The 16,163-nt window shown below is 41.9% G+C and overlaps 3 protein-coding genes across 11 annotated transcripts in view; 1 reads left to right on the top strand and 2 right to left on the bottom strand.

Moving 5' to 3' along the window:
• LOC134345385 (uncharacterized protein DDB_G0292642-like) overlaps positions 1-16,163 on the top strand; it is a 402,893-nt gene that overhangs the window by 143,010 nt on the left and 243,720 nt on the right. The window lies entirely within an intron of this gene.
• Positions 4,246-6,229, bottom strand: LOC134344822 (uncharacterized). The gene is made up of 2 exons (XM_063044928.1): positions 6,088-6,229; positions 4,246-4,778 (listed from the first exon to the last, which is right to left on the bottom strand). Exons 1-2 carry the CDS (start codon positions 6,227-6,229, stop codon positions 4,654-4,656), a joined length of 267 nt encoding a protein of 88 aa, XP_062900998.1. The 3' UTR covers positions 4,246-4,653.
• The window catches only part of LOC134345382 (nuclear autoantigenic sperm protein-like), a 74,346-nt gene continuing 73,121 nt past the window's right edge, over positions 14,939-16,163 (bottom strand). For 5 of the 6 annotated variants that reach the window (XM_063045949.1, XM_063045948.1, XM_063045950.1 and 2 more), the window contains one exon: positions 14,939-15,968. In XM_063045949.1, the coding sequence (XP_062902019.1) occupies positions 15,817-15,968 (152 nt within the window). In that variant the 3' untranslated portion in view covers positions 14,939-15,816. The remainder of the gene's footprint in view (positions 15,969-16,163) is intronic. The other variant, XM_063045946.1, reaches the window with a different exon arrangement.

The following is a 16,163-nucleotide window of genomic DNA, read 5'->3' as shown; positions in this document are numbered from 1 at the left end:
AAATTAAAAATCATCGACAGGAACTTCTTGATTTTTATTCATTTGTTGTTTTCTTTTATACCTAACAATTAAACCAGATACAGATTACGGAAGGGATAGACCATAAATAGGCCCTTTTCAAATTGAATCTGCTACATCAAATTTCCAACCAGTTCAGGAAATCAGAATGCTTGGGTGAGGTTTATATTTCTGTGACACTGAGAATTTGTTTTTATTATTACAAAAAGACAGACACATTTTTAAGCACCAAAAGTGCAAATCAGTTACCTGAAACACATAAAGAAACATATACCAGTACTCATGAACACTACCTCAGTATTTTATTATTTCTGTTTTTGCACTATTTTTCTTTCTTTCTTTTTTAATCCTTTTATTAATTTTCAAATGCATAAACAGAGCAACAATACTAGTACAAAGAGATTGGGATTACATTATTGGTATTTAACGTATGTGAATAAAAACTGCAGATAATGCAGGTATATTAAGGCTCCCAAACTCTTAATATAATTAAACATGATAAGAAAAAACATGAAAAGTTATCAAGAAAAAAAACCCCAATTAGAAAAAAAAACTAAACTAAACTGGGCAAAAACTAAACTAAACAAAACAAAACAAAGCTGGCCTATTATATTACACCAAATACAATCTTTAATGTCATTAACTCCGCTCCTCTGTCCATATATTTTAGTTTAATAAAAAGGATTTGGAAAAGATCAAGATACATCATATGAAAGTGTCGAATAAATGCCCTCTAAGTCTCTTCAAATGTAATCGAAGGATCAAAAGTGACACCTCTGATATTTTTTCTAAATTTAAACAAGACTATTTCCAATTTAACTATTTAATACACATATATACTTACTGTAATTGACTTATTTATTTTTTTCTATATTATCATGTATTGCATTGTATGGTAGCCGCTAAGTTAACAAAATTTCATAATATATGTCAGTGATAGTAAACCTGATTCTGATACCACGCAAACAACAAGATCATTCTTCAAGATCACAAGATCATGAAAATTCATAATTTAATTACCAGATTTTGAGGAACAATTCTACGCTGGGATATTTTGTTCCTTTTTTCAGTAATCCAGCTGTTTAATGCTTGTGGAGCAGTATCACTGGCTTCATCCAATACAGTTTAACTTGCAGTGGGACAGCAGAACCTGTTCTATATAAATGCCCGTAACAAAGATAACAATGCATTTGAACTCTTTGCATTTATTACTGCAGGACAGACAAGCAACAATTCAGTGGTTCCAGAGAATACACACCCTATGTGTATGAAGACAGAGTGTAATGGAACAAAAACAGTTGCTGAGCCTCTGGCGATGATCTTTGCATCATCGATAACGGTGGGAGAAGTACCAGAGGATGAGAGGGTTGCACATGTTGCTCCCTTGTTCAAGAAAGGGAGTAAGGCTAACCCAGTAAGTTATAGACCAGTGAGTCCTACTTCAGTTGTGGGCAAGTTGTTGGAGAAGATCCAGGGAGGCAGGATTTATGAACATTTGGGGTGACATAATCTGATTAGGGAAAGTCAGCATGATTTTGTCAAGAGAAGGTCATGCCTTATGAGCCTGATGGAATTCTTTGAGGATATGACAAAACACATTGAGGAAGATGGAGCAGTGGATGTAGTGTATCTGATTTCAATAAGCCATTTGATAAGGCTCCCCATGCAAAGCTCATTCAGAAAGTCAGGAGGTAGGGATCAAAGGAGACCTTCCTTTGTGGATCCAGACTCAGCTTGCCCACAGAAGGCAAAGGGTGGTTGTAGATGATTCGTATTCTGCATGGAGATCGGCGATCAGTGGTGTTCCACAGGGATCTGTTCTGGGACCCCTTCTCTTTGTGATTTTTATAAATGACCTGGATGAAGAAGTAGAAGGGTGGGTTAGTAAGTTTGCAGATGACACAAGAGTTAGGGCTGTTGTGAATAGTCTGGGGGGGGGGGTGTCAGTGATTACAATGGGACTTCAATAGCATGCAGAACTGGGCTGAGAAGTGGCAGATGGAATTCAACCCAGATAAGTGTGAAGATGTTCATTTTGGAAGGTCAAATTTGAAGGCAGAATATAATAATAATGGTAAGACTCTTGGTAGTGTGAGGTATCAGAAAGATCCTGGGGTCTGTGTCCATAGCTACTGCACAGGTTGACAGTGTTGTTAAGAAGATGTCTGATGTGTTGTCATCCATCAACCATGGTATTGAGTTCAGCAGCCATGACGTAACATTACAGTTATATAAGACCTTGGTCAGACCCCACTTGGAGTATCGTGTTCAATTCTGGTCACATCACTACAGGAAGGATGTGGATACTGTAGAAAGAGTGCAGACGAGATTTACATGGGTGTTGTCTGGACTGGAGAGCATGCCTTATGAAAATAGGTTGAGTGAACTTGGCCTTTTCTCTTGGATCAGAGGATCAGAGGATCAGAGGTGACCTGACAGAGCTGTATAAGATGATGAAGGGCATAGAACATGTGGATAGTCAGAGGCTTTTTCCCAGGGCTGAAATGGCTAACATGAGGGGGCATAGTTTTAAGCTGCTTGGAAGTAGGTACAGAGGAGATGTCAGGGGTAGATTTTTCACACAGAGAGTGGTGGGTGCGTGGACTGCCGGTGATGGTGGTAGAGGCAGATCCATTGGGTCTTTTAACAGACTCTTAGATAGGCACATGGAGCTTAGAAAAATAGAGGGCTATGTAGTAGGGAAATTCTAAGCTGTTTCTGGAGTAGGTTACATGGTCGGCACAACATTGTGGGCTGGAGGACCTGTAATGACCTGTAGATGTCTATGTTCTACGTTCTATGTTAACAGTTCACTGACATTAGATAACATTCAGATCAATGATAGTGGAAGATATGCAATGGAAATCAGTTTTCTCACCACAGGTTCAAAAAGCATCCAAAATCATTACTTTTGCATCCTTCCTGTGGGGAATTTTTTTATTTTTTTTTATTTTGAGATATGGCATGGTAACAGGCCATTCTAGCCCATCGAGCCAGTGCTGACCAATTAAACCAATGTGACCAATTAACCTACTAACCCGTACATCTTTGGGATGTGTGAGCACCCGAAGTAAACCCTCGTGGTCACGGGGAGAATATATAAATTCCTTACAGACCGCAGCGGGAACCGAACCTGGGTCACCCGCACTGTTATAGCATTACACTAACTGCTGCACTACAGGGTGGATTTTCTGAGGCCTTGACCCTGGATGTACATGCTGCAAATGGCAAGCAAATATCAGAAATCATCAATCACTCCATTCGCTACAGTGGCTCAAACCTGATAAATTTCAATCACGGATTAAACCCTCAGAGCTGAATAGATTGGGGAAGATGCATGTAAAACCCATGCCATCAGCACATACAGAGATCAGTTTTATAGTGTTTCATGTACACCACTGAGCCCAGCACTGCCTTTTGAATGCCGCTCAACTTGACTGGAACATTACATCAAGGATTGCTGAGCTCCATGGGAATTGCACATTTAAATCAAATATTACATTTCGCCTGGATTGCCTGTGTGTTTTTTTTTGTATATACACTTTCCTCTGAAGGAGCCCTTTTATAGTTCTATAATGAATTATTTATCTATTAGTGAAGTTATCTGCTTGTCTATTAGATTTGATCAAATTCATTTCCTGAATGTCATGGTGAAATGATCTGCACTTTTAGAAGGTGAAATGATTGTGTTTTATGTTGCCACTGTCTTATGTTGATTAATGTACATTGAACCTGAAAGAAATCTTTAATGATTTCTACCATATTATTCAACACTTAAATCCATTAATTTCACTAGCTGCTGTCCAATTAAACATTATCTATAATAATTATGGAAGGATATATTGAGAAGCAATTTACATGTGCTACATGTACGTGTGAGAGTTTTAGGCATATTTATTAGCAATGAGATAAAAGCATGAGATCAATTTGCAAAGGCACATTATGTAAACTTTAAGTTATCATTTTCAATAATGGAAAGCGTTATAAAGATACATTTATTTTGAAACCAAAGAAACAACTGCTGGAACATCATCAGGAATTTTCTTGCAATAACATAAATTTGTGTTTACTACTTTCTGTAGACTTTCCCAAGAAAGCAAATATCATTTATTTATTTATTTATTGAGCTACAGCGCAGAATAGTCCCTTCAAGCCACAGTGCCTAGCAATTCCCAGATTTATTCTGAGTTTAATCAATTTACAATGACCAACCTACTAACACGTACATCTTTGATAGGTGGGAGGAAACCCATGCGATCATGAGGAGAATGCAAAACAAAATTCTTAGAGGCAGCAGCAGGAATTGAACCTGTGTGTCTTGCACCGTAAAGCACTGCACTAACCACTACAGTACTATGTTGCACCAATAGACCGTAGACTGAAAGAGCCAGTTCTTGTACAGTTTTCAAATAAGGAAACTAAATAAAATTGATGGATAATGCAAACCTTGTAATTAACCTGGACATAAAGTACAAACAGAGTCAATTTAAAGTATTTTTAAAAGACAAAGCTGGTAGGGATATGCAGCTTATTACTGGATTTTCATTCTGTCATCATAGCATCGAGGTAAATATTCCCATTGATTGAGGAACGGCAGATCTGGTGATGGCTTCAGCATTCTATGCATTCTTGGCATTATCTCTCTCCTCCAGGCAGACGCAGCACCATCATTATTGTGGATTTATCCTTCAGCTTGTAATCAGAGAACATTTTATTATCTTCCAGTTGATTATTTGCAAAGAGAAGACGGAGATCATCCACTTGAACTAAACAAAAAAGAAAAGAGGAAAACAAACATAACTCCATTCAGGAAGATACAAGAGACTGCAGATGTTGGAATTTCATCCCAAAATGTCAACTATCTATTTCTCTCCATGGATGCTGCTTGGCTCATTGAGTTCCTCCACAACTCCATCCATCTTAAATACAATCATCCAGCATTTTTTTATTTTAAAATTAAATAGTTCATTTCTAGAATGCTGAATTCCCAAAGTTAAACAAAGTCTAAAGTGTTCAGTAACACTCTGATCCAGTTCAGATGTAATACACTCAAGCGCTGATTTATGACATCTAGGGGAAACCAGAGTGCAAATTTCAGTCAATGTAGTCTAACCTATTTTCATCCTATTATTTTCAAAAGTTCATGCTTTGGTCTTGTTACACTATCTCCTCAGGTATCTGAAAGGACAATTATCTCTCTCAGCATTTCTTTGTTTAACTGTGCTCACCACTAACATACAAAGAAAGTAGCTCTATGACTGTGTCTGCAATTAGATGTTGAAGGTAGAGCAGATAAAGCCTTCTGTTCTTGAGATTGGAGTTTGAGTGTTCAAAGTTCAAAGTAAATATATTCTCAAAGTACAGATATGTCACTATGTACTATCTTGAGATATATTTTCTTTCAAGTATTTACCAGAGAAAAAAGATATACAATAGAATTTATATAAAAAAAACTATAAATAACAAAAATTGACAAACAACCTTCCCTCACCAGCAAACTGGAAACCGCAAGAAAAATTCAGGAGCAATTGAGATACAGCACAGTATAGCAGGGTGCTTGACTCACTGAGTTTGTACTACATATCCAACACCTATTTTTACACTCACCCTACCCTCATCCATGATATTCTTTCTGTATTCCCTTCAATTCACCCAAGATTCTGTTGCTCGCTGCAGCAGTACCATTTTTGGAATGTTTTTGAGGAGAGTACAGTACAATAACAGAGCATGTGAGGTTGTTTTTGTGACTGGAGTAAACCGTACGAGTAAATGAGAACATAGAATGCAGTGAGAGAGCCAGCAATTTATAGAGTATGGTTTCAGGGAAACCCGGTTACTTCAGTGACAAATAGAAACTGTCATGTTTTTACAATGCTGAACTTTCTGCAGCGGACTTCGTATCTAGTATTATTGTTCACATGATCAGGAATTTTACAAGAAAAATCATGTTACAAACCTGCTAAGGAATAAAGATACTGGTGCTGACATGCAGAAAATAGCACAAAATTGTTCTAATCCAAGATTAGCTGATTTTTAATACTCTTTAAAGAGTGTGAATAAATATCTAACTTCTGGGTGGCAATTTTTCCAGCAGTTTCTGTTTGAACATCAGAACCTTCATCTCATTGAATTCTTTTTCTGAATGTGAAATATCAATGGTGGTTGTTTCTCCTTTGAGCCCCTTCACAAATATCTGATAGATTTTCCCCATTTTGCTCTTGCAAGAATGTTTCAAGTTTTAGTTCTCCGTAATCCTCCGAGCTTCTTGAAACAAATGTAATTAAGTTTCACTTTCAGTTTAGGAGGGTTTATGCCATCACAACATTGAGCAATTTCTAGAGCAAAAAATTGTAAATACCTTTCAATTTTTAATCATATTTTATTAACAAGTAAAGTTGCATGCTTTGACATATTGGAATTACAAAACATGTAAATGATTTTATCACACACTCAGTGGCCAGTTTAATAGGTACACCTGTGTGCCTGCTCGTTAATGCATGGCAGCAACTCAATGTATAAGAGCAGGCAGATCTGGCCAAGGGGAGCAGTTGTTGTTCATACCAAACATCAGAATGGGAAGAAATATGATCCGTTACTTTGACAGTGGAATGCTTGTCGGTGCTAGATGGGGTGGTTTACAGATAGTACCTAATAAAGTGGCCACTGAGGTAAAAAAAAGTCTGTCTAGATTTGATTTTTCTCCAAATTACAGCCAACTCTGGACTGTTTTAAAGAAGAAGAAATTATAGCTTACAGATTTTGTGTATTTGGAACAAACAACAACCCACAAATGGAATGACATTGGAAGACTTTAATTGAGTGATCAATTTCCTTCATATGACCTGAATCTTGTAATTGTGTTATTTGTGTAATTGTGCCTAAAAAGTTCAAAAGTGCCCTCATTAGCTGGAAAGGGTAAATAATTGATTTCTTCCCAAAGTTTGGGTTGTGAGATACTTCTTGTCTAGAATTATGTAATGGTCAAATATCGCCTACTGTTGATTATGTTTCATCTGCTGCAGTGACAGTCCAGTCCTGGTAAATTGCTGACAATTCTAGGATCTAAAGTTGTCGGCACCTTTGAGATCTCGGTGCCAAGACTCGACCACTGAAAGTGCTACCCTATTCTCTGTTATGTGCAGGGAGATTTTTTATTCTTGACCTTGTTATCAGGGAAACAATTTTTGAATATTGTCAGGAAGGAGCTCAGGAATGGACTTTAGAAGAGCTTGAAGAGAACGACAGAAGGCCTTGATGAGTAGGTTTAAGAAAAATGCCAAAGCATTTCAAATGTACGTGAAAAACAGGAGGACGTCTACAGTGAGGGTAGAAAATCCATATACACCACATCGACTGATGTTCCTTTGTCAGTTTGCTTTGCACTTCCTCAATGAATTCAATCAGATTTATGAGGTGTGACCTGTCCATCACAAAGCCATGCTAACCATCCCTAACCAGATGATGCTTCTCCAAATGCTTGTAAATTCTGTCTCTAAGAATTCTTTCCGATACTTTGCCCACTGAAGATGTAATTCACACTGGTCTACATATAATTCCCAGGGTGATGACAAAGGAACAGCATTCACTATCCTCCAGTCGTTTGGTAATCTTCCTGTTACCAATGAAGATGCAAAAATCACCAAGATGCAGCAATCTCTTTCCTCACTTCCTGTAGTAATGTGTGATTTATCCCATCCAGCCGTAGGGACATCTATCCCAATGTTGTTCATTCCTTTTTCAATATTTTTATTAATTTTCTACATAGGAAAATACAGAGTTCAAGAAGAAAGAAATATATCAAATGCATTATACTGAATCGCACATACAAACTCCTTACTCTGTATTCATACAAATTGATTAATTAATAATATTGAAATATAGTAAATTTGTTCTGTGGAAAAAAAACTAACCCACTACCAAGACTGAAGCTGATTAGTAAAGAAGAAAAAGAGGAAAAAAGTATATTATTAGCCACCATCTGTGCTTCAATGGCAAATCAAAGGTTTTGAAAATAGTTCAAAAAAAGGTCCCTACAATGTTTGAAAGTCTTGATTAGATTCACAAATTGAACACCGAATCTTCACTAAATTTAAACATGACATCACAGCCCGCAGCCATTGAACGTGAGTGGGCGGAACCACATCTTTCCATTTAAGCAAGAGTGCCCTCCTAGCCATAAGAGAAATAAAAGCCAAAATGTGCCAATCAGATTTCTCCAAAATAATATCCTTTCCTCAAACAATACCAAATAAAGCAGTCAAAGGATTAGGCTTAAAATTTATTTTAAAAAGTACCAAGAAGGTTTGAAATACTTCTTTCCAATATTTTCCAAGACTCGGGCAGGTCCAAAACATATGAATGAGTGAAGCTGCTCCATTATGACATCTATCACAATAAGGAGATACATCCACATAAAAGTGAAACAACTTATCCTTGGTCATGTGGGCCCTATGGACCACTTTAATTGTAGGAGAGAGTGGTGAGTGCATAACGATGAAGTGTTAACCAATTTAAAAATTTCACTTCTTATTCCCAGCAACATATTATAAATATTAGTTATAGATCCATTATAAAAAGATTTCAAATTAAAAATTACATGTAGTAGATTCTTATCAGGACTTTTAGGAAATGTACATATTTGAGACCGTAAAAAGTCTCTTATTTGTAGGTATCGAAAAAAGTGAGTTTTTGGTAAGCTATACTTAGCTGACAATTGCTCAAACAAAAGGAGACTTCTCTCCACAAACAAATCCTGGAAGCATTTAATACCTAATCTATCCCATTTCTTAAAAGCCACATATATCATAGAAGATTTTAAAAAAAAGTTAGAAAAAATGGGACTTGAAAGAGAAAATTTCAATAAGCCAAAGTATTTTGGGATTGTACCCAAATTCTCATAGTATGTTTAACTACCAAATTTTCAGTTAACTTACTCAGGGATAAAGGAAATGAGGATCCAAGAAGAGAAATAATAAAGAATTTATTAACAGAGTTAGCTTCTAAAGAAACCCACATCACGCAATCCTCACAATTAATGTAATATAACCAAAATGTAAACCAATGTTGTTCAAAAATTCCAGAACATCCTCTATTTTAATGTTAATATATACTGGCATATCAGCCTGTTCTACACTGACCTCACATTTATCTTCCAAAGGCAAGGCTACAGAACTGGACGTGGTGGCAGGACGCGGGACCAGAACTGGATGAGGACACGAAGCTAAGATTTGGACTTGGGAGACAGGAACGCTGAACACAGAGCCTTGGTAATCTTGGGAGAGAGGAACGCAGAACAAAGAGCTTTGGTAATCTTGGGAGACAGGACCGCAGAACACAGAGCCTCGGTAATCTTGAGAAACAGGAATGCAGAACACAGAACCTTGGTAATCTTGGGAGACAGGAACGCCGAACACAGAGCCTTGGGAATCTTGGGAGACAGGAATGCAGAACACAGAGCTGGGACCCCTCCTTGGGAACAGGACGTAGGGCTGGGACTCATACACAGAATGCTGAACATGAAGAGACGGTTCCTAACACAAGGTAGTGGCAAACGGGCGGACCTATCTAGCGAAGGCGTGGACACAGACGGTTTCCAACACTAGGTAGTGGCAAACAGCCAGACCTACCGAGCGAAGGCATGGACACAGAATCGGTCCATAACAGAAGGTAGTGGCAAACAGCTGGACCTACCTAGCGAAGGCGTGGACACAAGCCACAGTTCCAAACAACTAAAGACAGTTCCTTATCTAGAAACAGCAACGCTCCGGTCTTGCTCTGGCGGTAGAACTTGACGGCAAGAATAGCCAAGGTCGCAGGCCAGGTTTTAGGCAAAAAGTAGCAGGCGAGGCTTCAGCCAAGGGCTACAGGGGGAAGGGGGAAGGGGGATGGGGAAGGGAACACTCCAGCAACTGAAGCTGAATCCAGGAGCTGTATATGTAGCCAGCCCAAAATGAGAATCATGTGTCTCAATTAAGGCACCAACAGAACAAGAGAAGACCGGAAAACCTGGAATAAGGATCGATGGACCGGTCCATGAACCGGAATGTGGACTTCATGGACCGGACCATGACAGAAGGCATACGGTGTATTGGCCTTCATCAATTGTGGAATTGAATTTAGGAGCCGAGAGGTAATGTTGCAGCTCTTTAGGACCCTGGTCAGACCCCACTTGGAGTACTGTGCTCAGTTCCAGTTGCCTCACTGCAGGAAGGATGTGGAAACCATAGAAAGAGTGCAGAGGAAATTTACAAGGATGCTGCCGGATTGGGGAGCATGTCTTATGAAAACAGGTTGAGTGAACTCGGCCTTTTCTCCTTGGAGTGTCGGAGGATGAGAGGTGACCTGATAGAGGTGTATAAGATGATGAGAGGCATTGTTTGTGTGGATAGTCAGAGGTTTTTTCCCAGGGCTGAAATGGTTGCCCTAAGGGGACACAGGTTTAAGGTGCTGAGGAGTAGGTACATAGGAAATGTCAAGGGTAAGTTTTTTACGCAGAGAGTGGTGAGTGCATAGAATGGGCTGCCAGCAATGGTGGTGGAGGCGGACACGATAGGGACTTTTAAGAGACTTTTGGATAGGTACATGGAGCTTAGGAAAATAGAGGGCTACAGGTAACCCGAGTAATTTCTCAGGTAGGGACATGTTCGGCACAACTTTGTGGACCGAAGGGCCTGTATTGTGCTGTAGGTTTTCTATGTTTCTTTATCAGTCCTCAGCGTCAGAAGTGAAAAGGGTGAGCAGCTTCCAGTTCCTGAACTTCAGCATCTCAGAGGATCTACACATTGATACAACCATGAAGAAGGCTGCAGAGTTTGAGGATATCTGTTATGTCACCAAAGCCTCTGGCAAATTTCTACATATGTACTGGAGAAAGCATTCTGACTGGTTGCATTGCCACCTGGTGTGGAGGCTCCAATGTGCAGGGTGAAAAGGGGCTGCAGAGGGTTGTAAACTCATCCAGCTCCATCACGGGCACAAGCTTCCCACCATCGTGGGTATCTTCAAAAGGTGGTGCTTCACGAAGGCGGCATCCGTCATTAGGGACTCTCACCATCTAGGGCATCCCCTCTTCTCATTGCTACCATCGGGGAGGAGGTACAAGAGCTTGAAGACCATACTCAGAGTTTTAGACGCACCTTCTAGACAATCCTCATGGAAGGATCAGAAGTAGAGAAAGTGAGCAATTTCAAGTTTCTGGGTGTCAGTATCTCTGAGGACCTAACCAGGACACAACATATTGATACAGCTATATATCCAGCGGCTCTGTTCCCTTCGGAGTTTGAGGAGATTTGTTTTGTCAACTAAAATACTCAAACTTCCACAAATGTACCATGCAAAGCATTCTGATTGGCTGCATCACCATCTGATATGGGGGTGGGGAAATGGTGGGCTTCTGCACAAGATCAAAATAAGTTGCATAAACTTGGAAAATTAGTCAGCTCCATCATGGGTACCAGTCTTCATAGTATCCAAGACATATACAAGGAGTGGTGCCTTAGGAAGTTGGAGTCCATCTTTAACGATCACCCCACCCAGGATATGCCATGTTCACACTGTTACCATCGGGAAGGAGGTACAGAACCCAGAAGGCACACACTCAGTGATTCAGAAACTGCTTCTTCTCCTCTGCCATCTGATTTCTAGATGGACAGTGAACTCATGAACAGTACCTCACCACTTTTTAATTTCTGGTATTTTGCATGACTTATTTTAAAGTAACTGTTAAATAGACATATATGTACGGTAATTCAGTTTTTTCACGATATTTATTTATCATGTATTTCATTGTACTGCTGCTGTAAAACAACAATTTTCACAAATATCAGTAATTAAAACCTGAGTCTGATTCATGAGGGCACAGGGGGAACGATGGCCGGTCACTTCCTCCTTGTGCCACTCTCCATTTGAAGCTGAACAAGAGCAGCCATACAGTGTTGTTCCCAAGGTATCATATTCACGTGGTGTTCATCCCTGCAGGCATTTGATTGTACTTGGAGATTTGCCCCCTTTTAACGCACATATGGTTTACCTCATAGGGTGGTTGATGCATTGTAATCTGAGTGTATTCTGGATCATCCGATATGTTGTGGATGTGTGTGGGCCTTCGTCTTGAAGGAATGGGGGGGCGGGGTATGGCTGTGAAATGTCCATACTGCAGGTTTTCTATGTTTCTATCTATCCCTTTCAGTTACTTATCAGGAATTTTATATCCAGGATCTGCCTGTATCAGCCAGACAACCCTGCCCGTCAAAGCTCTGCTGCACCAGTTATAACTCACATTATCCAGGTTCAGTGATATTCAGTGATACCCCTCTGCTCACTGATGTGCATTGGTTCATGAACAGCTCGCACTCAATTTTAAAATTCCTCTCTGTTACCAAACCCACCAGGGCCTTGCTCATTGGTAAAATCATGGCCATTACAATGATCTAATTCTGCTCTCCAGGATATCGGTGATATGGGGTGATTATCTGAATGCACATGATGCACTTGTGTCTTTTTGACTTGCTGCCATCTTACTGGCCAAAATTCACTCACGTTCAAGTTAATCTACAGGACTGGTTAAATAAATATTGAGCTGAATGGAGATGAGTATTAGAGAAAGCAGTAACACGTCATAAATCTCTCACATTGTCCCATTGTCTCCCACACTATCAACGACTTTATCCGCTCAGGGGATCTCCCATCCACTGCTACCAACCTTATAGTTCCCACACCCTGCACTTCCCGTTTCTACCTCCTACCCAAGATCCACAAACCTGCCTGTCCTGGCCGACCTATTGTCTCAGCTTGCTCCTGCCCCACCGAACTCGTTTCTGCATACCTCGACACTGTTTTATCACCCCTTGTTCAATCACTTCCGACCTATGTTCGTGACACTTCTCACGCTCTTAAACTTTTCGATGATTTTAAGTTCCCTGGCCCCCACCGCTTTATTTTCAACATGGATGTCCAGTCCCTATATACTTCCATCCCCCATCAGGAAGGTCTCAATGCTCTACGCTTCTTTTTGGATTCCAGACCTAATCAGTTCCCCTCTACCACCACTCTGCTCCGTCTAGCAGAATTAGTCCTTACTCTTAATAATTTCTCCTTTTGCTCCTCCCATTTCCTCCAAACTAAAGGTGTAGCTATGGGCACCCGTATGGGTCCTAGCTATGCCTGCCTTTTTGTTGGGTTTGTGGAACAATCTATGTTCCGTGCCTATTCTGGTATCTGTCCCCCACTTTTCCTTCGCTACATCGACGACTGCATTGGCGCTGCTTCCTGCACGCATGCAGAACTCGTTGACTTTATTAACTTTGCCTCCAACTTTCACCCTGCCCTCAAGTTTACCTGGTCCATTTCCGACACCTCCCTCTCCTTTCTAGATCTTTCTGTCTCTGTCTCTGGAGACAGCTTATCCACTGATGTCTACTATAAGCCTACTGACTCTCACAGCTATCTGGACTATTCCTCTTCTCACCCTGTCTCTTGCAAAAACGCCATCCCCTTCTCGCAATTCCTCCGTCTCCGCCGCATCTGCTCTCAGGATGAGGCTTTTCATTCTAGGACGAGGGAGATGTCTTCATTTTTTAAAGAAAGGGGCTTCCCTTCCTCCACTATCAACTCTGCTCTTAAACGCATCTCCCCCATTTCACGTACATCTGCTCTCACTCCATCCTCCCACCACCCCACTAGGAATAGGGTTCCCCTGGTCCTCACCTACCACCCCACCAGCCTCCGGGTCCAACATATTATTCTCCGTAACTTCCGCCACCTCCAACGGGATCCCACCACTAAGCATATCTTTCCCTCCCCCCCTCTCTCTGCATTCCGCAGGGATCGCTCCCTACACAACTCCCTTGTCCATTCGTCCCCCCCATCCCTCCCCACTGATCTCCCTCCTGGCACTTATCCGTGTAAGCGGAACAAGTGCTACACATGCCCTTACACTTCCTCCCTTACCACCATTCAGGGCCCCAAACAGTCCTTCCAGGTGAGGCATCACTTCACCTGTGAGTCGACTGGGGTGATATACTGCGTCCGGTGCTCCCGATGTGGCCTTTTATATATTGGTGAGACCCGACGCAGACTGGGAGACCGCTTTGCTGAACATCTATGCTCTGTCCGCCAGAGAAAGCAGGATCTCCCAGTGGCCACACATTTTAATTCCACATCCCATTCCCATTCTGACATGTCTATCCACGGCCTCCTCTACTGTAAAGATGAAGCCACACTCAGGTTGGAGGAACAACACCTTATATTCCGTATGGGTAGCCTCCAACCTGATGGCATGAACATTGACTTCTCTAACTTCCGCTAGGCCCCACCTCCCCCTCGTACCCCATCTGTTACTCTTTTTTATGCACACATTCTTTCTCTCACTCTCCTTTTTCTCCCTCTGTCCCTCTGAATCTACCTCTTGCCCATCCTCTGGGTCACCCCCCCCCCCGTCTTTCTTCCCGGCCTCCTGTCCCATGATCCTCTCGTATCCCCTTCTGCCTATCACCTGTCCAGCTTTCGGCTCCATCCCTCTCCCTCCTGTCTTCTCCTATCATTTTGGATCTCCCCCTCCCCCTCCAGCTTTCAAATCCCTTACTCATTCTTCCTTCAGTTAGTCCTGACGAAGGGTCTCGGCCTGAAACGTCGACTGCGCCTCTTCCTATAGATGCTGCCTGGCCTGCTGCGTTCACCAGCAACTTTTATGTGTGTTGCTTACACGTCATAAATCATTGCCTTTTTAACAAATCATGAAGTGTGAGATACACTGATCTCAATAAACATGTCCCTCTGCTAATCTTCACCAGTGATTATAATCACTCCACATTGTGCCCATCTACTACACATTGTGCCTTCATCTGCTACACTTTTAAAGGGCCTTGCACATTATTTTAATCTTTCCACTTGCCGTTTGGAGCAATAAACACTTGTCTTAACATATAGGGTTCAATAGGTACATTTAATGTCAGAGAAATGTATACAATATTCATCCTGCAATTCTTTTTCTTCGCAAACACACATGAAAACAGAAAGAGTCCCAAAGAATGAATGAGTTAAAACTTAGGACCTCAAACTGCCCCCAGCTTCTCCCTCCCACACGCAAGCAACAGCAAGGCAATGATATCCCCCTCCCCCACCACAGGGGCCAAAATGTTTGCATGTGTTCCTGTGAGCTCACTTGCTACACTTTCACCTATGTGGTTATTGAAAGGGATCGCAAGTTTCTGCTCTTTATGACTCCCTCATCTACCTATCCCATCCCTTCCCACCCACTCTTCAGAGTCCACTGGCACGTTTCCCTTTAACTGGCAGAGGTGTAACATCTCCCTTCACCTTCTCCTCCCTCACCAATGCCCCAGGGCCACAACAGCCCTTTCCGGTGAGCAAGAGGTTCATCTCAAATCAAATCAAGTTTAATTATCATTCAGATCACACATAGATACAGGTGAATGAGACAGCTTTCCTCTCGGACGCAAGTGCATAACATACATTCAAAATAACGAGAGAGAGAAAAGAAACACACACATTGTTCAGCCGGCCTCCCCTTCAGCCGGATAAGTGCCGGCTTCCACATCAGCAGGCCAAGCGCAGTCTTTCCTAAGACATAGCGTAGCTCCAGCTTTCCCTCCATCCGGACGAGCGCCGGGCTCCCCGACACCTGGATGAGCACAGGGCTCCCCGTCACCCGGATCAGTGCAGGGCTCCCCTCCACCCGGACGAGCGCAGGGCTCCCCGTCACCCGAACGAGGGCTGCCTTCCCCTTCACCCGGCCGGGCGCTGCCTTCCCCTTCACCCGGCCGGGCGCTGCCTTCCCCTTCACGCGTCCGAGCGCCGGTTCCCCTGGACCCGGATGAGCGCCGGTTCCCCTGCACCCGGATGAGCGCCGGCTTCCACTTCTCCCAGTTGAGTACTGGCTTCCCCGTACTCTGAATCGCCCATTGAATTCTTTGACACTCCGGCTGACGGTTCTGAAAAATGAACAGATCATGGATGTGTTGGGTCTGTTGTACTCATTGTTCTTGCAGTACAGTATAGACTTATGTTCATAAAAAACACATTTTAAATAGAAAAGTGCATCTTTGGTTGGCCCCAGGAGGCCGCTCTATTGGAACACGCTGCCACCTTCCCGGAAGTCACTTTGACTGCACCTTTTCCAGCCTGTC

The sequence above is a fragment of the Mobula hypostoma genome, chromosome 4, assembly GCF_963921235.1.
Source record: "Mobula hypostoma chromosome 4, sMobHyp1.1, whole genome shotgun sequence".
Lineage (NCBI taxonomy): Eukaryota > Metazoa > Chordata > Chondrichthyes > Myliobatiformes > Myliobatidae > Mobula > Mobula hypostoma.
Note: the sequence above shows the minus strand (reverse complement) of the source record. Positions and strands in the feature narration are given on the sequence as shown.

Coding starts and splice junctions, on each gene's coding strand:
- LOC134344822 (XM_063044928.1), bottom strand. CDS start 6,229: ATGGGGAAAATCTATCAGATATTTGTGAAGGGGCTCAAAGGAGAAACA. Junction 4,779..6,087: donor GGAAAAATTGCCACCCAGAA/GTTAGATATTTA, acceptor GTTTAGTTCAAG/TGGATGATCTCCGTCTTCTC.